Genomic DNA, 27,283 nt, shown 5'->3' with positions numbered 1-27,283 from the left:
CCAACACAGAATGTATGGCTCTTTGTGGACTGGCTGGTGCTCGAACTCGTACTTTCAGAGTTTTTGCAAACCATCTAGTGTATTTTGATTCCTGACCTAGTTGCTGGAGAGAAATGAAATTGAGCGGAGGCACTAGGTGGCACCAGCCTGGTTTAGAGATTTCACAAAATAATAATACAACAATATGTAGAAGATAAGATGAATGAATGATGAATGATGACAAAGGTGTACAATATGGTTTTACCTAGAAAGTTTAAGCGTTCTATATTACACAAAATTGACTCTTGTGAGCTTTGAGCCATGCTGTAATGGTGTTACCTCCTCAAAAACACTCCCGGAGTTGTGTTTTGTTTCATTCACACGTTTGAGTATGAGTGTGTGGATGAAACAAAACACAACACCAGGTATGATTTTGATTATAATACAGATCAGAAAATAGCATAATATGGGTTCTTTTAAGGTAATTTTTTTTTTATCTCTCTTGATTAAAATAGTTTGGGTTTATAACTTACTGAGCTGGATGTGACGAGGACCAGAGTAGACGTGTTCCTCAACAGGACTGTCCCGTTCGGAGCTGCCCCGTTGATGGGCACTGGGGCCTGCAGTCCTGGGGGTCCAGTGTGCAGGGGCTGGCTGTGTTCTCTGGATCTGCTCCTCTCTCTTCTCCCCAAAGGTCCATCTGAGAACTTCGCCAGTGGAACATCTGGGTTGCGCACGATCACAGGGGAGTCTCTGAGTGGTACGATACGCCGTGGGGAGGGCTCCTGGGGCAGTGGAGAGGGAGGCGTGGGGGAGACCAGCATGGGCGGAGGGGTAGAAGCTGCGGAGGACGGTGGCCTGCTGGTAGCGCTTCGAGGCCTGGGAAAGGAGAGCGAAGGAGTTGTTGACTGACTTTGTGGAGACAGGACTCTGAAAGCTGGACTCAAAGTTGGATCGCCCACACCAGTCCCGCCAATTCCCACCAACTGCTGATCGGATTTGTTTTGGTAATCCTGAATCACCGGTAGAGGAGGGATAGGGTGTGAGTCCATTTTGCGTTTGCTGGGGCTCATTGGGACTGTGAATGTGAGATTGGTCTGAAAAGTTGGGACGATACCGGACAAGTGACGTTCGCGCTCAGCTCCTGGGGTGCTGATTTTTGTCCCGCTTAGTTGACGAGGGCGGCGAGGGGTTAGCGAAGCGGGGGCTGTGATCGGGCTGAAGCTAGCTGGTCTGAATCCGCCGAAAAGTGGAGAGGGGGAAGGAGAAGGCGTGGGTGAGAAGGGTGACTGGTTGGATATGGGGGAGTAAGATGGCGTTCCGGAGCGAGAACCTCCAAGAGATACAAGCATGGTTGCAGCTTCGCACTCGTCGAAGTCGAATCGAGAAATATCTTGGGGCAAAAGCGATGGTAGGACCAGGCGAGGACGCGAATCTGCCCCACGACTGCTGGTTTCGCTGCTTTCTCGAGAAGTCTCATCCCAGTCGAACTCCGAACTGGCTCTGCCTCCACCTAGCCGGAGATCAGACGGAGTAAGTGTCCCGGTACTACTGGCTCCGCCTCTGTCCCGACCACCTCCGCTAGCTTCCATCTCCTTGGTCCTCATTGAAAGGTGTCTAGAGCAGTAACCACGGCGCTGCGACTCTTTGGAGCAGCCTTCTCTAGAGCACAGCCTCCTCCACTGCTTTCCGTTGAACTTTTTCCGAATTCCAGTTGGGGTGCAGACTACGTCCCCTTTTTTGTACTTCTGCTGTGCGGCGGTGAGCGGAGTCCGAGATCGTGAAGATGACGAGGAGGTTGAGCCCGAACCCGACCCCCCCGCCGAAGATCCTGAGACTTTATCCATTCGGGACACCTGCACCGTGGAGGAGGAAATTGGGGGAAGAGGGGGCAGCTGCGGGGTGGTGATGACTGCCGTGCTTGGGTCTAGACCGAGCACAACGGGGGAGGGAGGGGGGTGCGGATTCAGGGCGATGTGCGTTGGTGGGACCCCGATTCCCCGCACCACTGACAATGGGTTGAGGTAGCCTGTTGGTGGTGGGTGCTTTGAAAGGATGTGGCGAGGATGCGGTTGAGGAAGTGTCATAGGTTTGGCCCCAGGTATGAGCGGCCCCATTGGGACCATGTTGAAAATGGATACTTCCATGTCTTCTTCGGGAGTCAGCGGCATGTAGGGCAGCTGTGGCGGTTTTGCGTTTTCTCTCTCCTGTTTTCTCTGAAGCTCCCTTCCCTTCTCGATATCCCATTCGCGGCCTGGAGCAAGACTTAAGACAGAGGCGGGCGTAACTGGAGAGGTGATGTTGTGACCCACCGTGGAGGAGACTGGTACCATCCCTGGATATGGCATCCCTCTTCCCAAAACTGGCCCCATTCTTGAAGTCATCCCACAGACTTCGACATCCAAATCCTCTCTTTCATCCCTCTCCTTTTCTCTGACCCTTTCTTCGGACTCTCTTCCACCTCCTCCAGAGGGTAGATCCAAGTCCCAGGGTGGCACCAGGAGACGGAGTGTTTGTCTGGACACCCAAACTGCCTGGGTGGTGCTGGCGATGTCTTCCTGATCTAAAGAATGTTGCCTTTCGTCTGTTAGGACAACTCTGTACCGATGAGATACCGCGGGGTGAGTATCAACTTGGTTCAGTACACCTTCTCTGTACCACTGCCCCTCACTTCCTTCTTTATTCCCAAATGGGACACAAACTCTGGTGCCTATTGGAATGGGGTGGACTCCAGGTGGTGCCGCATCGAGTATTATATCCACAGGACAAGTACTATCTCTCCTGTATGGATACCTCAGCAGAGTCTTTTCGCCGTTGAGTTGCACCTCCAGATTTCCAAAGTCACCATTGACTTTTCTGACAATTCCAGCTCGAAACACCAACCCAGAATTCTCAGCGTCATCCTGCCCTCTGCCCTCCTCGCTTCTCCTTCTCGGTAGTCTAGCCAGGACACGTTGGTTCTTCATTCCTTTCGCGAGAGCGTCCGAAAGCAGGTCAGGCAGCCCCATCGGGACACGAGTTTCGTTGACTACCTCCAGATCGGCAGAATGCTCGCTCGCTGTGTCAGTTGAGGAACATCTCGGCAGTGGACTTGGTGAAACTCTGTCTTCCGCTCCTCCTGGTCTTTCCCGCTCGGATGCTAGCGTTAGTGTCGGCGGACCTGGCGAGCCGTCCCTGCTTAACCTTCTATCGTGGAAATCATCTATTAACCTTCTGCTTTGAGATTGCGGGACTTCGCTCTCTTCATTCGAGGGCGCCTGGCTGGTCGTGCCCTGATTTTGAGGAGGGGGCGGGGTATTGGGAGTGGGGTTGCTGTTCCCAGACAAAGAGCAGTGTTCCGAGGTGTACTTCTTCTTCGGAACGCGAGCTTTGAAAGTTGCGGTTTTCCGACTTGAGGCGTGATTCGGACTGTTGTTAGCGCTCGGTGTACTACTGTTACTACAACTACTACCGCCACTGTCGCTATGGCTACCGCCGCTCACCATCGAACGGCCGGAAATATCATCCGAAGAGGTCAACATTTTCCCTGAATCGACATCGGACAAGCCCTCTCTGTAGAGCCCCTCCCCGTCCGAACTGTCACGCGCTCTGGTTGGCTCTTGCAAAGAATCCGAAGTCCGATTTTGCGGCGATCTGTCTCTGTTTTCGTCCGAATCTCTTTTCTCGCCTCCGTCCGAAAGGTCTCCCGCGCCACGCCTCTTCCCCCCTTTCGCCCGGGTCGAGGGAGGAGAGCGCCTTCCTTGCTTTTTTATAGGCTTCATTTCCAACAGTTTATTTTGTTTTTATCCCCGAGATCTTCTATTGCTTTGCCTTGATGCTTGCGTTTCTATTTTCCTCCTCTGTCTGTGTCTCTCTCACTCATCCTGTCTCGTATGCAACTCCGCCACTTGTCCACCTTTATTCTGAAGACTCTGGAAGAAAAAAAAGAAAGAGAGAGACAAGAGAGAGGGTGGGTTACTCATGTGGTTAATACAATCAGACATTCACTAAGCCTATTCACACAGACGGCTGCTAAGTCCAAGGCAATGACAATAAATCACGGACTCTGTTAAAATCAAAGGGCTTTTGAAAGGGGCCTTTGTGCACTACAGTATTCATTGCAAAACACTTGGGCTCTATCTGCAAACAGCTGCACAACAACTTGTTTTGTCTGGAAAACGGAGGAGAATTAAAGAAAAAAAATTATATCAAACTTTAAGAGAAACTAAATAGGCATAACATTACTCAAAAAAAAAAAAAAAACTATGAGAACAGATTTTTCATAGTCTGAAACTGCACTAAAATACAAGCAAATTTTAAGAAGGCTTTACATTTTAAAATGTAATACAATTTCTGTTGTCTTGTGATAATACAGGAAGTGCTCCACTGTGTTTTTAAACGCCATACACCTTCACTAGAATCATTTGGCTGATTTCAGTCCAGGAATTGCTGATCTCTGCTGAACTAAAGGTAAAATGTAGATGCTGGCATGACATCAAAAGGTGCAACAGAGCATTTTGAGCTTTGGAGAGGCAGACAGACTAATAATAACGTGTTACTCAAACGTGTGAATGAAAAACCCACAACTCTAGATATGTTTTTGATGAGGTAACAGCATTATAATATGACTTGGATTATTTTGCGCAATGTAGGACGTTTAAATAAAAAGACTCACAAAATGAAAAATAAAAAAATGTGAAAAGAAATGTTTGGTCCTACATCTACAATAAAAAAAACAACAACATGAATTTTGGAGTAGATACGTATTGGGTCCGATCAAGTTGTAACGGAGGGAAACAGGGGCAGATTTTTTTACATTCAAATAGCTCTTATTCAGAAACTAGAGGGATTATTGAAATAAATAAGGTATCAGAATGTAGGAAAGAGTTAACACTCCAACAGGGTAAAGTTAAACTTGCAATATTCTTTCAAGTTGTTGACAAAAAAATTTAAAAACTCATGTCGGTAATGGAGGGAATGAAATATGCAGCACTTTTTGGGCAATAAATACAAACAGTGATAACTAGCAGTTCTCACTTACATATCCTTAACAAACTGGTTTGAATATTTGCTTCATATAGTTTTCTACCATATGGTACAAGATTAGGTTGAAAAACCTCATACTTTTTGAGTAATGAGATTTTTTATTAAGAAAGGTCATGGTAATGGAGGGAAAAGTAACAGAGGGAAAAATTTTCAAGCAAGTAGAAGGTGCATGATTTTGCAAAATTTGTCAACTTTTTTCTTCCGAAAACTTTAATATTACTTCAAAATGAAAGGAAACTATTTCTATAAAATATGTCATTTCTTCCAAGCAAATTTTTATCATTTTAAATAAATTTTTTTGAAAAATCATGTACCTTCATCAACAGTTCAAAGATCGAAAAACACAAGATATGATGAAATACATCCATTTATTTACATGATTTGCAGGTCTTTGAAATTTGGGAAATAATTTTTGTTCCATGTTTCATACATGGTCTGTTTAAAACATATGTAACTTTAGAACCAAAAATGGTACAGAAAAAAGGTGAACCATTTCATAAATTAGAGTACATATGTATCTGTTGAATACATTTTTATATCAGATGCATTAACTTGAATTTTTGGCCTTGCTGTATACTTCTGCTTGACTGGGCCCTCTTGTACTATGTTAGCAGCATTATTTGAGTTAATTCAGTAAAACACCCATTGACAAGAGTTCAGAAAGTCAACTAGATGTGTCAAAATGAGGAACACGACTGAAGCAGTAAGTGGGGAAAGAAAGAAATAGATGTCTGTATAATCTGCATAACATTTACTTTATGTATTAAGAAATAGAGGAAGGAAGAGCCATGTCTCTGCTTACAAAAGTATTTTAAAAATTCAACATTACACACTGAAACTATTCACTGAAACAAGGAACAAGTGGTACTAGTAATTTCCTTTGCTTTGCTTTGCTTTGCTTTGCTTGCCACCAAATTATTGCAAGAATTTACAATAAACAGAAATGGAAGCAAAAAAGTTCTGTGTATTTAGTCTCGATTCATATCAGAGATAAGGATGAATGTCGATCCACTAAAAAAAGACTTTTGGGAAACAGCCTGAGCCAAACCAAACAGTGGTCTCATACCAGAGACTCGGTCAGTGACCCAGCCCCAACTACAGGAACAGTCTGACCGCTCAGTATTCAGACCAAAACTTCCAATGTAATTCTCCAAATACAAGATTATTAAGATGCAAGTTAATAAAAATAATATTAATAAAGCAAAGGTAAAAGTGTGAATATTATAAGTAGATAGTTTAATTTATAGTATGTGTAAATGCGTGTCAAATGTTTACTGCAACAAGAATGATTTAGTCTGGAAAATTGAATGAATATAGATTTAACTAAAGCTGCACTGTGTAACTTTTCATTGAGGGTCCATCATCTGCTTCTTTCTTTGGGCATGTCATTAAATAAAATTACTGTCTGGAATGTTCCACACTATTTACCTTACATATATTCAATTGCAGATGGTTTTATAGTTCAAAAATACTCAGAAAAAAAGACATTCTGAGTGTGAGTGGAGTTGTCTCTCCACAGATCTGACCTGTAACTTAGTCTGGTTTGGTCTCCATGATGATAGAAAGGTTTAAATTAATGCCATACTGTGAAACATTCCAGACAAAGCAATAACATCTCCATGGAGAAAAGCGTCTGAAAGACCATCCATCAGAAAAGTTACACAACACAATTTCTGCATCTAATTCAAGTTTAATACACAACCGGATAATTTGGGAAAATGAAAATTGATTGAATATAGATTTAAATAAAAGCTGCACTATGTAACCTTTCCGTTGAGGGTCCATCACCTGCTCGCTTCTTTGGATATGTCATTGCTCTGCCTGGAATGTTCCACACTATTTACTTAACATTTATTAAAATTAAAGGTGGTTTTATAGCTCAAAAATACTTAGAAAAACAGACATTCTGACTGTGAGCGGGGTTGCTTCTCCACAGATCTGGCCCGTAAATTGGTCTGGTTTGGTCTCCATGATGATAGAAAGGGTAAATACCAAACTGTGATACATTTCAGACAAAATGATAACATGTCCATGGAGAAAAGCATTTGAAAGACACAATTTGTTTTACTAATCCACGTTTGCTTCACTACAAGATAATTTAGGAGAATGAAAATTGATTGAATATAGATTTAAATAAAAGCTGCACTATGTAACTTTTTGGTTAAGGGTCCGTCACCTGCTTGTTTCTTAGGATATGTCATTAAATAAAATAACTCCACACAATTTACTTTACATTTATTCAATTACAGGCTCAAAAATACCTACAAAAACAGACATTTTGACTGTGAGCAGGGTTACCTCTCCACAGATCTGGCCCGTAACTTGGTCTGGTTTGGTCTCCATGAAGATAGAAAGATTTAAAACCATACCGTGAAACATTCCAGACAAAGCAATAACAGCATTTGACAGACCCCCAATCAGAAAAGTTACACAATGCGCCTTGTAACCAATTCATTTTGTTACACTACAGGATAATTTTGGAGATTTATGGCCCGATTTGTTTCTTCTTTGGGTCTTTGTCTTTGCGATTTTGAATCTGCTGCTCTCCTCGTGTTCGGTGTCAGTGCAACTCTGAGCTGCTTTGTCATCATGACCACAAAACATCCCCACGGCAAGAATGAAACAGAGCATCAGGGGCAGACGGAGAGGCGAACTCAAAGACGCAAGACACAAACTCAGGAAATACCAAATAATTAGAAGACTTTATTACTCACATCTCGTAAAGTTGTAAAGTTACACTGCAGCATTGTCTGAGCTTGTTATTGCAACTTTTAGCTTGTGGTGTACAAGTCTTTGGTCTTTTTGTCTCATGTTTAAAAATCTTTCAAGACTGAAAATGCCTTTAGTATGTGGGGAGCATTATATAAACCTTATAAGAACAGCAAAATAGTTTGACAATTAAAGATTTATACATTAATTAAAGATGCATTATATATGTTTTTAGGTGGAGACTTGTCTCATGAAAATGTTATTGCTTTAACTATAATGTTCCTTAATATGAAATAAACATCTATGTTTCATTTAATCCTTTAGGTGTCAGAGTTTTTTTCCTAAAACGTGCGATTTTGACATCTTAGTTCTGGTTTAGGCCTGGTTTAGTCTTGGTTCAGTTTTGGTTTAGTCTTGGTTTAGTCCTGGTGTAGCCCTGGGTTCGTCTTCGTTAAGTCCCGATTTAGCCCTTGTAAAGCCCTATTTTCATCCTAGTTTAGTCCTGTTTTAGTTTTGGTTCAGTCTTGGTTTAGTCCTGGTTCAGCTCTGGTTTAGCCCTAGTTTAGTCCTGGTTTAGTCTTGGTTTAGTTATATTTTCATCCTGGTTATTCCTGGATTAGTCCTATTTTCATACTGGTTGAGTCCTGGTTGAGTCTTGGTTCAGCTCTGGTTTAGTCCTGGTTCAGTCCTGGGTCAGTCCTGGTTTAGCCCTGGTTCAGGTCTGGTTTAGCCTTGTTTTGGTCCTGTTTAAGTCCTGGTTTAGCCCTGTTTTCATCCTGGTTTAGTCCTGGCTCAGTTCTCAATCAGTCCTGGTTTAGTCCTGGTTCAGTCCTGGTTTAGTCCTGTTTTCATCCTGGTTTAGTCCTGGCTCAGTTCTCAATCAGTCCTGGTTTAGTCCTGGTTCAGTCCTGGTTTAGTCCTGGTTTAGCTCTGGTTCAGCATTGGTTTAGTCCTGGTTTAGCCCTGGTTTAGTCCTATTTTCATCCTGGTTTAGTCCTGGATTAGACCTGGTTTAGTCCTGGTTCAGACCTGGTTTAGTCCTGGTTTAGGCCTGGTTCAGACCTGGTTTATCATAAATGAAATTTGACACCGTATTTGGCAAAATCGTCCGTTTTATATCTTGAGTCGACAGTGGCACCAGGAGGGTTAATTCATATCATACGTTTTTATTTCTGAATAAACACTTGGTTTGATGAAGTCATCTGCTCGGAGATCACTAAGTTTTATGCCATTTGTAGAAAACAACATTTCCATGGATAAAATAGGGTATTGGATCCTACACATAAAGCATATAATTCCCCTTTTGCAAAACCTCAGTATTTTGTTATGAAGTTATGAGCTGCATAAAGAAATCTGCAATACTGTGATTAATTTTGGAAAATGCCAATAATGAGACGACATAATTACTTTTTGCATTAGTCTAATACCAAACTTGGCTCTGAGAATGTTGTATAAAGAACGCTCCAGCTCTGCATTATATTTATTTTTCATAAATGAGTGCGTGATTTTGTGAAAACTGCTCTGCCATTAGGTTATTTCATTAATTTAAAAGCAGAACCGTTACTGTGGGTGTTGGAAACAGTAGGTCACAGGTTTTGTTATTACACCACAAAAAAGCGCTCAAGTACAAATGAGCAATCACTTCAATTTAACTGGTATTATACAACTTTAAAGATGCACTGGAGGTGTAGTGCAGAGTCCGCTACTCGCTTGTCTACGTTGAGATGTTATTTATTTGCATGGAATGTTCCACACTAGGGCATTAAACATACTGTATCTCCCTTGCATTTCTTCACTTCACTTCAAGTGTTTTATAGCCCAAAAAATACCTTAAATAACATGATTTCTTGTGCAGGCTTGCTTCTCCGTAGATCTGACCATTAACCTGTCTCCATTGTAGGGATTGTAATCGATCGTCGGGAGAATTAATGATCTATTTTCGATTAATCATTAAAGTTTTTATATTAAAATTATCATCATTATTATTACTATTACTAATCTGCATAAATAAACTCAACTTTACAACACATAAACCATAAACACTCTAGAGCACAGGTGTCAAACATAAGGCCCGGGGGCCAGATCCGACCCTCCAAGACCTTTAATGTGGCCCTTGTGTGATTTTCTACTAAAATATTTAAATTATATTTTCTATTAAAATATTGGTAATTTTCTGTGGTGCTTATCACAGCAGCGTCTCCAGCGTCTCTGTACGTGGCCCCTCCCACCAGAGCAGCACAAATGAAGACTTGTCTCTTTCCAAACGCTCTTAAAGGACGATCGTTTTGACTGTTGAACGTGACACCCTCATCAGCAAAATGTCAAAAATGAGAAAAGTGGAGCCGAGTGCAGGATTTTCCAAGAAAAACTGACTTATTCCTATTTGCATACAAGTTAATGTTAAAACATTGTGTTGAAATTGAATTTTTCTTAAAGTTTCAGGTTGTTCATAATATTATAATATTATAATAAGAAAGAGTTCATCAATTAAAAAAGATTTCTGTAATAGATTTGTGTTTCTCTGCACAAATATTTTAACTTATTGTTATTTTTGGGGTTTATATGCCATGAGTTTTCTGATCAGGCCCCTTTGGGATCAAAGTAGGCTGGATACGGCCCCCGGACCAAAATGAGTTTGACACCCCTGATCTAGAGCCACATCAGCCCGTTTGAGATTATAATGTGTTTAATGCAGCTTTGCACAAATCTCACAGAAACGAAACTCAAAACCGCGTGGCGAATTTGCATAACCTAAACCAAGAAAAAAACAGGTCTTGTGCGCTGATGTGGTCGGACTAAAGGACACGACTCAGAGGGGTGTTGATGCTGATGATGATGAGTCTGTTCTTTGTGTATATCGTGTTGGAGATGGTTCATGTTTTCAGAGATCAGACGTGTGCAGGTTTAGCGCAGTTCTTTATGTTGCAGTAACTGGGATACTGCGTTTACATGCACCATGACCAAACCTGGATAAAGATGTGCATGTAAACACACTCACTGAATGATACAGTGATCTCCAAGGAGGAGTCAGAGCCCAAACGTGGGACTGTTTGGCCGCAACTCGAGTGTTTGTGCTGTCAGACACAGCCTCGTCTCCTTACACTACGCAAAACAACCTACATTCGGTTTGTCGATTAAAAATGAACGTAATCGACAAAATTCTTAATGATCAATTATCGATTAATTGACTAATCACGCCCAAAACCTACTCCATTGTGATTACCAAGTTTATTTTTATACTGTGGAATAACCAAGGCAAAACATTAACATCTCCATGGAGACAAACAGGTCCGGACGCTCTCCCGAAAAGCTAAACAGTGAGTCGTTTAAGTGCCTATGATGGGTTAGACTGCTCATTTTACTAAAACACAGATATATTTAAGATTTTTGTAAAAACATTTTCCCAATTTTTAAGTTTTAAAATTGTGGGATCACACTAAGGAATTCCAAGCGACCTGTTACCATGCAAAACTCCTACACAGAAATTGTTATCTAAAAAAATACAAATATAAAAAAACACCTGTAATGATATTCAAATTTCTAGGTACGATACTTTCACGATATGCATTTCACGGTATGATATTGATTGCGGTTTTTTCATAGAGGCTGTGAATATACAACTTTTTCCTTTAAAAAATGCCTTGACAAGCCTCTGGTTCTGTCACACATGAAAGATTTAAGATTTAAAAGTGCTCAAAAAGTTATTTCATCGTGTAAATTGGACTGAAACAGCGCAAAGGATCATGGTCTATGTAGTTCCCTCTGTTTCTTTAAGCTTTTGCTGCACCATAACAATTAATTTAAGCAAAGAGACTTGAGATTCGATATATCGTGATTGCCCTCGATATTATTTTGACACTTTTCACGGTACGATGTCAAGATATTTCCGTTATTTAGTTGAAATAACGTTTAAAGTATCAGTATCTGTGCTAAACTTTTGGACAAAATTCTCCCTAGTGTGATGTGAAGATAGAAAGAATAATAAAACTCTCTACTTCCTGTAATTTAATGTTTAATTTAATTTCTTGTAACATATTTCTCAACTTTTCTTTGCAAATTGCTTCGTGATTGGTGTAAAACTATCATTTACATTTACAAAGGTTATAATCCCACCAAATTAAGTCGGTCATAAAAATCTACCATACGCACGTTATAATGGCAAACATAAATATGAAAATGCAGATTTGATTACTGCAAACTCATTACGTGGGATGTGATACCATAGAGTCAGACTGAAAGTAGATGGCATCAAGACGTCTGAGTCATAAAGAAAAAACTGTGACAAGATTTTTAAATGTCAAGACTATACTGTATGCAACACTATGTATTTTACCTGCTATATTTACTACTACTACTGCTACTACTACTACTTTGATTACTACTGCAACTACTACTAATACTGCTACTACCAATAATCCTCCAACTACTACTCCTACTACTACTATTATTACTACTATCAATACTCCTCTTCCTCCTACCACTACTACTTTGATTACTACTGCAACTACTACTATACAACTATTTTAGCTGCTAAATTTACAACTACTATTACTTCTACTACCAATACTCCTAGTACTGCTCCTACAAATACTACTACTACTTGATTACTACTGCAACTTCTACTAATACTGCTACTGATAATAGTCCTCCTCCTCCTCCTCCTTCTCCTACTACTATTACTATTATTACTACTATTACTACTACTACTACTCCTACTTCTACTTCTCCTACTAATACCCCTATGACTATTACTCCTACTACTACTCCTATTATACAACTATTTTAGCTGCTAAATTTACTACTACTACCAATACACCTCCTCCTCCTACTTTGATTACAACTGCAACTACCACTAATACTGCTACTATTACTACTACTGCTACAGCTACTACTACTGTTACTATGACTTCTACTACTTCATCAATATAAATTTATTTATTACCTACACTACCACTACTATTACTATATGACTACTACTGTAAATATTTTAGCTGCTATATTTACTACTACTACTCCAAATTTATTACTATGACTATTATACAAATTGCATTTCTGGATGTAGATTTTCAGATTTGTAATGTATAGAAATGTAGTATCTATTATTACCATACATATACACATAAAATACACAATCATTATTCTGACTTTTTAAATTAAATGTCAGTATTATCCTGTACACATGTACTACTACTACTACTACTACTACTACTACGACTACTATAATACCAATCCAACTTTATCTATTACCACAACCACGACTACTACGACTACTATTTAGACTGCATTTGTGGAAGTAGATTTATGCAATTATGTATTTTAGCTGCTAAATTTACTACTACTACTATAGTACTACTACTATACTAATCCAAGTTTATTTATTACCACTACTACTACTAGTACTACTACTACAATACCAATCCAATCCATGTTTATTTATAACTACCAATACTACTACAACTATTACTACTACTACCACTACTACTATTACTATTATTACAATCCAAATTTATTTATTACCATCACTACTACTACTACTACTACTACTATGTCTACTACAAACACTATATAGACTGCAGTAGTAGTAGATTTTAGATTTTTGTATATATATATATTTTATTTTTATGTATATTTGTTGTATTTTTTCAACATTTTGTATATTATTTATTTTTGTAATATTACCACACACAAAATATGCAATCAGGAGAGTTTTAAAATTACTATTAATACTGCTGCTCTTACTACTACTAGTTCTACAATCCAACTTTATTTATTACCACTACTGCTACTATTATGACTACTGCGACTACAACACTTCCAGATTTTGCAATATATTGAGTCACAAAAGGAAACTGACACTACACGGAGTTGAACTGTATTCCATAGAAATTCAGTATTATTATTTCTACGTACCCAAAACACACAGAGGACTTTTTTCAAAACTAGAACAGCTACACTGTCATATTTCTCGAATAACTTAAAGTTAACTCGTCCTGGTTTGACCCCAGCCTAGTGCTGATTTAGACTTGGTTTAGTTCTGTTGTAATCCTGGTTTAGATCTGGTCTAGTCTGGTCTTTTTTATCGCTTTAAAAATAACCCACCACAACTTGAATATTTTTGACAAGAACACAAAAATATAAAACTGTGAAAATGTACTCTTAAGATTAAAGGTATATTTAGGTTATGGTTACGCAACAGTGCTGCAAAATGAATCGCAGTCAAATCAAATGTATGCGATTTTTTAACATTCTGATTTCCTCCACAAACAACAAAAATTATCCACTTTTATTCTGCATTAAAAAGCTGCAAATCCTGTACTTTAGATCTGCACAAACACGTTCTGAAATACGATTCTTGTCTTAGTTATCAGTTCGTATGCCATTTCATAATTTTGTCAACTGTGTAAAGCTTTTAAAACTCTGAACAAAAAATAATTATTAAAAGAGAATTCAAAATTCTAATCATAATCCCAATAAGATATTTTCTGCACATTTTTGTCTGACACAATTTTAAAGATGCATTGTGTAAATGTAAAGTAGAGCTGTTTAATGCCATACTGTGGAACATTCCAGGCCGAGCAGTGACATAGGTAAGTTAAAATGATTTAAATTAAAAACATTTATTTATTTAAGAACATAATTTTACTTGTCAAATCGTGATAAAATCTTCTTAATTGAAATCATCTTAACTTGGCTAAATTTAGTTTTTTGCAGTTTGTATTGTGTAACTTTTCTCCATGGAGATGTTATGACTTGTCTAGAAAATTTCACAGTACGGCATTAAACATTTCTATCTTCAAGGAGACCAAACCGGACTAAGTTACAGGTCAGATCTATGGAGAGGAGACCCCGCTCACAGTCTGAATGTGGTTTTTCTAGGTATTTTTGAGCTATAAAACCACCTGTAATTAACTAAAAGTAAAGTAGAGCTGTTTTACTGTGGAACATTCTAGGTCGAACAATGACATATCCACATATTTATAGAGACAAGCAGGTGAAAAAAACAATATTTAGGTAAGTTAAAATGACTTAAATAAAGAACGTTTTACTTTATTCAACTTGACAAATAAAATTATCTACCAATGGAATAAGTGTTTGTTTTTTTTAATTCAAGCAACATTCGATTTTGTTTCTTATTTAAAGTGCAAAATTTGTTGTTTTCCTTATTTTAAGTGTAGTATTTTCATATTTTATGCACAAAAAGTTTTATAATTTTACTTGTCAAGTGAAATTGACTCAAATCATGATAAAACTTTCTGAATTCATGTCGTCTTAACTTGGCTAAATTTGTTTTTTGCAGTGTGCATTGTGTAACTTTTCTCCATGGAGAAAATGCCACAGTACGGCATTAAACATTTCTATCTTTATGGAGACAAACCAACCAAACCGGACCAAGCTACAGGTCAGATCTGTGGAAAGGCGACCCCGCTCACAGTCTGAATGTGGTTTTTCTAGGTATTTTTGAGCTGTAAAACCACCCGTAATTAACTAAATGTAAAATAGAGCTGTTTAACGTCACACTGTGGAATATTCCAGACTATAAAAACAAGCAGGTGACTGGCCCACGACCGAAAAAAGCTACACAGTGCGTCTTTAAGTTGTTCTTTAGGAAATATCAAGTTCGAGATGTCCAAACCAGCTGAGAAACTCTGAATAATACATGGAACAGCACCTAGATAAATTGTCTAACAGGTGTCACTCCGCACCTGTAAATCCCCCTTCGTTTCCGCGGTAACCCTGTTCTTTTTAACACGTCTAAATTCCTGTGTATTCCCTGGCGGAGGATGCAGCGCCGGGTTGTAACAAACATGAGTCATTCACACATTCATTACAAATTTATCTGTTACATAACGCTCCTACTCACATAACTGAAGGCTCGCGTCCAGGCCAGGTACATACTGACAATGAGACGCCATTTTAGACACTGTAGTACTACTACAACGCTACTGTAGTACACGTAAAGTACTGCGCTGTGAACCGGCCGGGGCTCAGTGTGGAAACAGTGAGGAGGATGAGTGCAATATGCCCAGACAAGCCTCTGTGCACACGCCCGCTGAATGCGCCAGGCCGGCCCGATCAGAGGCGGGGGAATTCCTACAGCGAGAAGATAGTCTCTCTGCCTCCCTCTCTCTCTTTCTCTCCCTCTCTCTCTTTCTCTCTCTCTCTGTTTCTCTCTCACTCTTTCTGTCACTCTCTGTCACACTTTCTCTCAATGTTTTCTGTCTCTCTCTTTCTGTCTCTTCTCTTTCTGTCTCTCTATTTCTCTTGGTTTCTCTTGTCTCTTACACTTTCTCTTTCTTTCTGTCTCTCCCCTCTCTTCCTCTTCTCTCTCTTGCCATTTCTCTCTCTATCACTCTTTCTGTCACTCTCTCTCACACTTTCTCTCATCTTTTTCTGTCTCTTCTTTCTGTCTCTTTGTGTTTCTCTCTTTCTTTCTCTTGTCTCTTACATTTTCTCTCTTTTTTTCTGTTCCCCCCTCTCTTCCTCCTCTCTCTCTGTTACCATTTCTCTCTCTATCACTCTTTCTGTCACTCTTTCTCACACTTTCTCTCTCCATTTTCTGTCTCTTCTCTTTCTGTTTCTCTCTCTGTGTTTCTCTTGTCTCTTATACTTTCTCTCTTTCTTTCTGCCTCTTCCCTCTCTTTCTCCCCTCTCTCTTGCCCTTTCTCTCTCTCATTCTTTCTGTCACTCTCTCACATATTCTCTCTCCATTTTCTGTCCCTCTCAGTTTCTCTTGTCTCTTATGCTTTCTCTCTTTCTTCCTGTTTCTCCTCTCTTTCTCTCCTTCTTCTCTCTCTCTTGCCCTTTCTCTCTCTATCACTCTTTCTGTCACCCTTTCACACATTCTCTCTCCATTTTCTGTCTTTCTCAGTTTCTCGTGTCTCTTACACTTTCTCTCTTTCTTTCTGTCTCCCCCCTCTCTTTCTCCTCTCTCTCTGCCCTTTCTCTCACTCTCTTCACACTTTCTCTCTGTTTTCTCTCTTTTTCTGTCTTTCTCTCTCTCTCTTTCTGTCTTCTCTTGTCTCTTACATTTTCTCTCTTTTTTTCTGTTCCCCCCTCTCTTCCTCCTCTCTCTCTCTGTTACCATTTCTCTCTCTATCACTCTTTCTGTCACTCTTTCTCACACTTTCTCTCTCCATTTTCTGTCTCTCTCTCTCTCTCTCTGTTTCTCTTGTCTCTGATACTTTCTCTCTTTCTTTCTGCCTCTCCCCTATCTTTCTCCCTTCTCTCTTGCCCTTTCTCTCTCTCTCTCATTCTTTCTATCACTCTCTCACACTTTCTCTCTCCATTTTCTGTCTCTCTCTGTTTCTCTTGTCTCTTTCTATTTCTTTCTTTCTGTCTCTCCCCTTTCTTTCTTCTCTCTCTCTTGCCCTTTCTCTCTCTCTCACTCTTTCTGTCACTTTCTCACACTTTCTCTCAATGTTTCTGTCTCTCGGTTTCTCTTGCTTTCTCTTACACTTTCTCTCTTTCTTTCTTTCTGTCTCTCCCCTCTCTTTCTCCTCTCTCTCTTGCCCTATCGCTCCCTCCCATTCTTTCTGTCACCCTTTCTCACACTTTCTCTCTCCATTTTTTGTCTCTTCTCTTTCTGTCTCTCTGTTTATCTCTTGCTTTCTCTTGTCTCTTACACTTTCTCTCATTCTTTCTCTCTCCCCTCTATTTATGTCTCTCTCTCTCTCCTCTCTCTCATGCCCCTTCTCTCTTTTTCTGTCTCTTTCATCCTTTTTCTTGCTCTATCTCTCTGTGTCTCCCTCTCTCCTTATTCTGTCTCTCTATTTCTCTTGCTTTCTCTTGTCTCTTACACTTTCTTTCTGTCTCTCCCCCTCTCTTTCTCCTCTCCTTCTTGCCCTTCCTCACTCTCTATCGATCTGCCTCTTTCTCTTCTCACCATCTTTCTCTCTCTTGTTTTCTCTCTTACCTTTTCTCTCTGTGTCCCTGTTGCCCTTTCAAACTCTCTTTCTCTCTCTCTCCCTCTCACTCATTTTATTCTCTCTGTCTGTTTCTCTCTCTCTTTCTATCTTGCGCCCCCTCTCTATCTCTTCTCTCTCACCCTTTTCTTTTCTCTCTCTGTCTCTCTCTCATCCTTTTTCTCTCTCAGCACAATGACAAATCCATAAAAGAAGGTGACGAACTCCCAACCAAAATCTTACATACTAGTACTGCATCTTTAACTGTACTGGAAAAACAAAAACAAAAAACATCTATCCTCAAATAATTGTAATTCTATGCTCGCCTTCCTCTTTTCCGGCTCAAATTATTCATACAAACGTTTTCATTGAGTCTTTGGTGAAATTGATTTTGTTGATTTTGCTGACTGCTCCTGTTACTTTTGTCCTGTGTTGGTTTTGTTGTGAGCTGTGACTCCCCTGAGCTCCCAAAGCAGAAAGAGAACAGTCCTGCTTTCAAACACAACAGAGTCCACTGATCTTTCAGATGTTTCAACGTCTGAATTCAAAGCTGATTTTTATTTATTTATTTTTTTTGTACACAGACAAATCCACATGCATTTACTCTGAAAAACTGTTTTAGATGTAGTTATAAATTGGTAATGATGTAGTTGGGCTTCACTATACATTATACTTAAAGCAAACTTATTATGCAAAATCGATTTTTCAGAGCTTTTATCAATGTTATAGTTGTTTCCCTTTATTGGGAGTGATTAGTGCATGTTTGAACAATCTTTAATCGCTTATTTTCAAGACTCCATTTTGCAGATAAACCCTCGTTTTTCACTGCCTCTGCGCTGTACTTACTTCATTCTCCAGTTTTATTTTCTTAATCAGTGATACATGTAAGATTTGGCAGCTAGAAATACACAATCATTATTCTGACTTTTTAAATGACAATGCAACACTGTATTTTAGCAATTAAATTTACTACTACTGCTGCTACTGTTACTACTACTATTACTACTGCTGCTGTACCAAGTTTATTTATGATCACTCCTACTACGAGCACTACTACAATTATACCAATCCAATCCAGCTTTATTTATAACCACCACTACTACTACAACTCCAGCTTCATTTATTACCTATACTATTATTATCAACACTACTGCTACTACTACTACTACTACTACTACTACTATACCAATTATAACACAATGATCTATAGGGGTGTGCAAAAATATCAAAATATCGATATATATTGTATTGTATAATGTGATGATACAGGATGAATATCATGGGCTGCTGTATGAGGGTTTTTTTTTTTGTATATTTTACAAAATTATTTTGTTGCAGTGCTACAGATTTGTAGCCTGATTCATCAGCCGGTTTCACTTCGTAGAAACCGTCTGACCTCACAGCGTCACAAAACAAAACACGTGCGCAGACGGACCGCTCAGAACACCATACAACAAACCAAACGGGATTCACGCTTCTGTCCGGATGCTGCACCACCTCGGAACCAGCCGCGGTCGAGCGCGGAGGACCGGAGCAGCCCGGACCTGTGGTCCACAGCGCATTCTCGCTTTTCCCGCACAGAACCAGCGCACAGAGGACGACACGGAACCGCTCGGACCCAGTCCTTTGCGCGCTGGTCTTGCTCGCCCCCGTCTGGAACCAGGACACGGAGGACGAAGCCTCCAGACAATCTGACCAACACTGGACCCCCAGCCCCGTCTTGAGGAGCTGTGTGCTGACTGCTCCCGTGTGTTTTGCGCTGCTGCCCGAGCTCAGAGCTTCTGCTCCGGGCTGATGTTGCGTACAAAGTTCTACGTGCTGCTGTTTTATGAGTGCTCCTGTGCACGATCAGAAGAAATGCGACTGCTGCTCAGAATACTTCCAGCATCATCGTCAAAGCAAAAGGTAAACGCCAGTCGCACTTTCAGTGCGTCAGCTCCTAAAACTCCGTTTATCTCAGTTTACACGCAAACGTGAAACCGGAGTTTTTAGAAAGATTCGTTTTCAGAGGCGAATTCACCGTTTGCGTGTAAACGATGTAAACAAACGAAGGAAAATGTCTCTGTTTTTAAAAATACCTGTGTACGTGTAAACGGGGCCTAAATGACAAAGGAATAAACACTAACCACCTGATTTCAGTGGCTACAGACGGCGCACCGAGTATGAGAGGGTCGCAAAAGGGGTTTGTGTAATCATGAATGCTCATTTTGTATTTGTAGCCTACTTAGTCATTTTAATAGTCGGCTTATATAGCTAATATACTGACAGCCTATGTTGCCTTCATATCAGGCTTATATAAGGCTTTTCATTTTTTGCGGCTCCAGGCAGGTTTGGTTTTTGTTTTTTTGGGCCAATATGGCTCTTTGAACATTTTGGGTTGCCGACCCCTGATCTAGTGTATTCCTGACCTAGTCGCTGGAGAGAAATGAAATTGAGTGGAGGCACTAGATGATGCAGGCCTGGAATGAAACTCATTTATACAACATATTTGACATTTTCATTGTTTTGATGAGTAAAATGAGCATGTTTCATATTCACTTTGCACAAGAAGTGTATTAACAAAGACTTTTAGTATCACAGCCATGATTTTGCCTTTATTTTTTACTGAACCATATCGAATCAGTTTTAATATATCATATTGAATCGAAAGTGCACTGTATCAACATATGTGTCGTATCGTGGCATCTGTATCAAGATGTGTATCATATCGACAACTTCTTAATGACACCTCACCCTAATCATCCACAGGTTTCATAGATAAAACTATACAGCAGGAGACACAAGCTTCATCTTCCTCTTTAAAAATGCACACTACAGGTATGGTTTGTGGTTTAAGCGTAAAAGCATAGACAATAACATGAAAGACCTGTTGGGCTGTCAAAAATATCAGTACCAAGATACAAATCTGTACTAAAATGACTCAAATTCACACACGTTTAACTGAGTACCAATACTGAAAATCACAAAAACAGAACAAAGATAGAAACCTTCTGACCTGTATTAGAACTAGTAGATCAGCTTGGGCATACTTCATGCTAGGCATTTGTGACTCACTACACTCATTGTGTAGAATTTCAGATCTCTAGGACAAAGGGTTTTGATGCTGTGAGCCTTTGTGTATACAAAATGACAATTCGGCACAAGATTGCCAAATTTGTGCCAAAATAAATAATAATATAATAATAATAATAATAATAATAATTGTTATTATTATAATACTAATTCTTCTGAGCTTTAGGCATGTTTTCTCAAGAAAAAAAACTAAAAGTAGCCAAAATTGTCTTCCAAGTGGCAGTTCTGCACTCAATGGCACCTCCCATACTGCTCTCTGTGTCTCACTCATGGTCTCTCTGCTGCGCTTATAAACACAGCTTCCGTTTCCAATACTATTTGAATGTCCCACGTGTGAAAGCTCTGGTGATAGGCTAAAACAATATGTCAATCACTTTCTGGAAGATCCAATGACTGAAGAGATTTCCCGTAAACAAACTGATGACGCGTGCGTAAAGCCAGGAAGTACGTGAGTGCGTTAGCTTCTTCAGCGGCTTGTCCCACCTAAACCCCGCCACCGACAACAGCGGGGAGGGTCTCATTTTGAAGCTAAGAGTGTGAGGAAAACAAGCGAACCCAAGAGCCGGAGAGAAAGGGAAGTCAGAGCGGGAGAAGAGGCGGAGAAGAGACATAATATTTTCATTCACGGATTCATCCACTCATACGGACGACGATTTTCTGGATTATTTACCCACATGGAATTATTTTTTGGAAAAACAACTTGATATTCTTTTTCTGTGGATTATTACGGATTTATTGAGTACAACTTTTCATGGATTGAACGCGTTTTGGACCGACAGAACCGGCTCAAATGTAACAAACGCGTATTTTATTCTTTGATTATGATGTGAATTTTTAAGTTATAGCGTTTTGGGCTCGTTGTATGGCATAAAATGAATGATATCGTTGTTTTATTGAGAAATTATGCTTTCAAACGATGTATGGCATGCCAGTAGTGAAAACAATAATGAAGGTGAAAATACAGAGTGAAAAAGATTTTTTGGAAAATCGCCCGCCGGCCGGCGGGTGGATGGTAAGTGGTTTTAAAAACTCCCTGCGCTAAGTCACTCCCCCTTCAGAGCACTATCGCGACACAATCAGCGCACATCCATTAATGAAACTGCACGTCAGTTTTGTCAAATTTACAGTTTTGTGTCATATTTTTGTATATTTATGGAGAATTGTCGTGTAGGAGCATGGGTGACGTGGGCTTGTGGGCGACACATTGTGCAGAATGTTACAGCTAACCATAAAGAGTGCTTGAATAAGGCCTGGGAGAGATCACTAAATTACTCAAACAAACATGGATGACATTTAAAACCTCTACAGGCATGTTTTTGATGAGGGAACAACGTTATAACACAGTAGAAAGCTCCAAAAAAAGTTGTATTTCCTCCTCTTTAAGAACAGATCAACACAAATCAGTAACTTCAAGACACATCAGTGACATTATGCAACAACATAAAACGTGTAAAAAGGTCAAATAATAATGAAAGTGGTTTGTGGAGGAGTTGAACTTTAGCTCCAAGACTGGGCTCTCAAAACCACGCGGCGTAGATGTTAGTTTCGCTATTTTTTGATCTACAGAATGTTATAATGTTGTTTCCTGATCACAAACATACCCGGAGTTGTGTTTTGTTTCATTCACACATGTTTAACGCACAAATCCTGCATATTTAGGCTCACTCACATGTGCTCCACTGCGTTTTTAAACTCCATACACCTTATGAGATGATTTCAGAGCCGGAAATGGAAATCTCGACTGAACAAAACATGAAAACTGACATCGCAAGGTGAAACAGAGCATTTCGCGATTTGGAGAGGTAGACAGACTAATAATAAAGTGTTACTCAAACGTGTGAATAAAACAAAACACAACTCCAGGTATGTTTTTGAGGAGAGAACAACATTTTAACATGGCTTAAAGCTCACAAAAAAGCCAGTTTTGCGTAATATAGGAGCTTGGACAAATCTATCACACTTTCATTAACTTTCTACATGCAAAAGTAGATGATACACTACAAAAGATGCACTAAGTAACTTTCTGATGTAGGGTCTGCTACCTGCTTGAGATGGATCGCTTTTTTTTTAGGGATGTAACAGTAACCAAAATATTGTGATATCGTATCGTCAAAAGTCTCACAATAATATCATGGGCTGTCACAATATACCGAATTACAAGTTCTTTTGCGTAAATGCATGGTTTTACAGTAGCAACAGCTTATGAACATCGGGAACTGCATATCCCATGATGCATTTCAGCGCAGACAACATGACGAAACATGTTTTTTACTTGAATTCTTGGGATTATGACGGAAATAATTCACATCAAAATCTTGTCGAGGTATTTTAAAAGCAAAAAAGTGTCCTATCTACAACTACATCAGTCTCTACAAAATATCACAATAAATATTGTACGGTGAGATGCATATCGTGATAATATCGTACCGAGAGATTTGGATATCGTTACATCCCGATATTCTTTATTTCAGACACAAATATTATTCAGTCGATAGTTTAAAAGAAAAACTGAATACTAAAAATAAACATACAAAGCATCCACATTAGTCCATAAAGATAATTAATTCGTTGATTGTTCCACAGTACAGCATTTAACGCTATCTCCATGGAGACAAGCAGGCCAAGATAAAGCTCAGATCTGTGGAGAGGCGGCCACAACCTCACAGTAAGAATGATTTTTTATTTTTCTCAAGTGTTTTTGCAATAAAAACATCAGCAGTAGAATACATCTGACGTTGACGAAAGTAATGCCATATTGTGGAAAATTTCAAGTAAAGCAATAGCATATCCATGGAGACAAGCATTTAGTTGAACCAGAACCCCCGCCAGAAAAGTTACACGGTACACCTTTAAATAAACTACGGCTGAACTCACCCATTTGTCTGTGTCTCCTTGAAATATTGGTAGAAATAATGCAGTCGAATTGAATCATTTTAGAGACGGAAAGAGACAGAAAGAGAGAGAAGAGAGAGAGAGAGGAAGAGAAAGACAGAGATAGAAAGAGAGAGAGAAAAGAGGGAGAAAAAGAAACAGAGAAGACAGAAAAAGAGAGAAAAGAAAGAGAGGAAGAGAAAGAGAGACAGAAAAGACAGAGAGAGACAAGAAAGAGAAGTGAAAGAGAGAGAGAGAAAAGACAGAGAGAGACACAGAAAAGAGAGAAGAGAAAGAGAGGGAGAGAAAGAGAGACAGAAAAGACAGAGAGAGACACAGAGAGACAAGAGAGAGAAGAGAAAGAAAGGAAGAGAAAAAGAGAGAGAAAAGAGAGGGAGAAACAGACAGAGAAGACAGAAAGAGAGAGAGAAGAGAAAGAGAGGGACAGAAAGAGGGAGAGACAGAAAAGACAGAGAGAGACACAGAGAGACAAGAGAGAAGAGAGAGAGGGAGAGAAAGAGAAGAGAGGGAGAAACAGACAGAGAAGACAGAAAGAGAGGGAGAGAAAGAAAGAGAGAGAAGAGAACACAGAGAGAGAGAGAGGAGACGAGAGAGAAAGAGAGAGAGAAAGGAAGGGAGGGAGAGACAGGAGAGAGAGAGGGGGGGAAGGAAGGAGAGAGAGAAGAGAAACCAAAGACAGAGAGGGAGAGATAGACGAGAGAGAGAGAGAAATAAAGAGATAGAGAAGTGAGAGGGAAGGAGCAAGAGAGAGAAGAGAACCCAAAGAGAGAGAGAAAAGAGAATACAAAGATAGAGAGAAAGAGAGAGACAGAAGAGAGAGAGACAGAGAAGAGAGAAATGAGAGAGACAGAGAAGGGAAAGAGAGGGAGAGAGAGAGAGAACACACAAAGAGAGGTAGAGAGAGAAAAAAGAAAGAGAGAAAGCGAGAAATATACGTTGCCAGATACACCACACGAAATCCTCTCACTCTCACTTCTCTCAGAATATAAGAACCAGCCCAGCATGTCTCCAGTCGCTTTGATTGACAGCTGACTTCCCTCCGTGCTTCTCTTCATCCACCCACCTCTTTCTCCTTCTTTTCTTTTTCTAACTCTGCCTCTCTCTCTCTCTCTCTCTCGCTCTCTCCCTCCCTCCTCATCCCTCTCTCCGTCTCGTCTTTTTCTGTTCGTCTGTGCCAGTTCTCATTCAGATCCCTTTTATACGCTCCACATCAGACTGTCTCAAGGCTACACACTGCAAACACTCTATGGTCTGAGTCGATAGTGCGCCGAGCCTGGTTTCTACTCAGTTTTATCTGCGTTTTATCGACATTGCGGCAGAGATTCAAAAATGTAACAAATCGTATAAATGTATTTCAGTTTCTGTACATTGTCTTTAATGTGGTAGTGATATGAAACCAAAACCAGGACAAACTCTGAACTAAACCAGGACATAACCACAACTAAAATGGGACTTGTGAGGTTTGAACCAGGACTAAGGCAAAGTTTCCCCTGTGCTGGCTTTAGGTGTTTTTAAAAAATTATAAAAGCAAAATTCTGATACTTAAGCAGTGATGGGAAAAGTACTTTGAAAATGTATGTCATCACAGAATACTGAATACCCAAAATAAAATGTAAAATACTGATACATATTCAATCTGAGTACTGTATCCTGAATACCATATTTTTCTGACTTGCACTTGCACTTTTTTCATGGTTTGGGTGTTTCCTGCGACTTATACTCCGGTAGGGCTGGGTATCATTAAGAAGTTGCCCATACGATACATACCTCGATACATAGGCCACGATACGATACATATCTCGATACAGTGAGCTTTCGATTCAATACGATATATTTAAAATCGATTCGATACAGTTCAATAAAAATAAAGGCTAAATCATGTCTGTGATACTAAAAGTCTTTGTTAAACCACTTTTTGTGCAAAGTTCATATGAAACGCAAACATTTGAATCATCAAAACAGTGAAAATGTCAAATGCGTCGCATAAAAAAGTTTCCTTCCTCTAAACAAGCACCAAAACTGTAGCTCTGTAACAAAATAATTTAGTAAAATAAACCAGAAATACTCTTGGTGATATATCGATACTGTATCATCACATTAAGCAATACGATATATCGATATTTCAATATTTTTGCACACCCCTATAGTCCGGTGCAACTTATATATTAAAATTTTCACAGTGAAACCGTGAGAGGCTCTAGGCTTTTGTGTCAGTATTTGCTGCTCCTCTTACTCCTGTACCACTGTCACTTCACTCTACTGCGCATGTCTCCTGCAGAAAGAGCCTCTGTCCCGTCTGTATCATGTCAGTTGATTGCAACATTACTTCTGTATCATTGAACATTTAAAATTTAAACAAATGTATAAAGACGACTGTGAAGACTGAACACAAATGGCCTCCAAAAGAAAATCATACTTTGCAGATTACAAGCTGCAAGTAGCAAAATATGCAGCCAAAAACAGTAATCGAGCAGCAGAAAGAAAGTTTGGAGTGAGCGAGAAACTTTCCTGGAAGTCACTGGATGGATGGACAAAGTCTGGACTTCAATAATAATCGAAACCATCCTGTCGGGATTCAGAAAGGCCCGAATAATTCTAACTGGAACTGATGCTGAGTCTGACGACAGCTACACAGAAGAGGAAGCGGCGCACTGTTTACCTCCGGAGGTCGCAGAGTTGCTCAGAAGTGACACAGAAGATGAAGAATTCAATGGATTTAGTGATTTGGAGTGAGATGGAGAGTTTGGTAAACTTGTTCTGTTCTGTTGTTTATAGTTATGTGAAGAACTGTTCATATGTCACGTTAACAGTCTGTTCTTCTCTTTTCTGTTGTTATTACTAGAACTTGCCTTTTAAGATGAAATGTCGGGTCCTGGTCTCTGATTTTATAAAATAAATTCCCCCAAAAAAGTGCGACCTACACTCCGGTATGACTTATATATGTTTTTTTCTTCTTTACTACGCAGTTTTTGGCTGGTGTGACTTATACTCCGGAGCAACTTATAGTCCAAAAAACACTGTACTTGGAATATTTTTTTTTACAGAGTTGTATTATATTATAGGGTAAAATGACATATAATTACAAACAGCTTCAGTTGTGTTGGTATGCATTCATTTATTTGTATTAATTATTTTTTTATTTATCCATTTATTTTCAAATTAGGACATAGCCTCAGTTAATCTTACTTTTTTTGTTGAAACTCTGACTTCTAAACAGGACCGCGAGCGCTCGTATTCATCTCAGTCTCCAGAAAATGTGCTGTCTCAAACCATTTTCTATTTTTTCTTGAGTGTTAACAGATAACATTTAAACATTTCAGTCAGTGTTTACTAATGTGTGCATTGAGTCGCCATGGTAACCGCTGAACATCCGCCCATAGATGTACATGCAGAACACAGCCAGCGTTACGCCACTGCAAAGTATCAATAACAGGATTAAATGGGCATAAAAGCAGAGTCATAAAGCCATTGTAATATCTATGTAAATGTAAGTAGCAGAGGGAGCAGTGTTCGTGAGGGTTTGGCTGCGTGCCCTGTGTTCGGTGACGAGAGCCTGTTCTGCGTGTGGACTGAGGAGTGAACTGTGCACAGCAGACATGTGACCGCCAGAGTCCTCAGATAAGAGTTGAGTCAATGATGCAAGCCCTTCTCTTTTGGGGAAACTTTTTTTTGTGTGTGAAACCAGCTAAAAAGAAGCAAGTCCT

At 39.7% G+C, this 27,283-nt stretch overlaps 1 protein-coding gene across 4 annotated transcripts in view; it reads right to left on the bottom strand.

Moving 5' to 3' along the window:
- Window positions 1-27,283, bottom strand: part of cica (capicua transcriptional repressor a) — a 126,044-nt gene that overhangs the window by 84,380 nt on the left and 14,381 nt on the right. For 3 of the 4 annotated variants that reach the window (XM_020938015.2, XM_020938017.2, XM_020938016.2), the window contains exon 2: window positions 513-3,890. In XM_020938015.2, coding sequence (XP_020793674.2) covers window positions 513-3,740 — 3,228 coding nt within the window. In that variant the 5' untranslated portion in view covers window positions 3,741-3,890. Of the gene's footprint in view, window positions 1-512; window positions 3,891-15,574; window positions 16,274-27,283 lie in introns of those variants that run through there. The other variant, XM_055157640.1, reaches the window with a different exon arrangement.

This window comes from Boleophthalmus pectinirostris, unplaced genomic scaffold (assembly GCF_026225935.1).
Source record: "Boleophthalmus pectinirostris isolate CB_2022bp ecotype Guang Dong unplaced genomic scaffold, ASM2622593v1 HiC_scaffold_21, whole genome shotgun sequence".
Classification (NCBI taxonomy): domain Eukaryota; kingdom Metazoa; phylum Chordata; class Actinopteri; order Gobiiformes; family Gobiidae; genus Boleophthalmus; species Boleophthalmus pectinirostris.
Note: the sequence above shows the minus strand (reverse complement) of the source record. Positions and strands in the feature narration are given on the sequence as shown.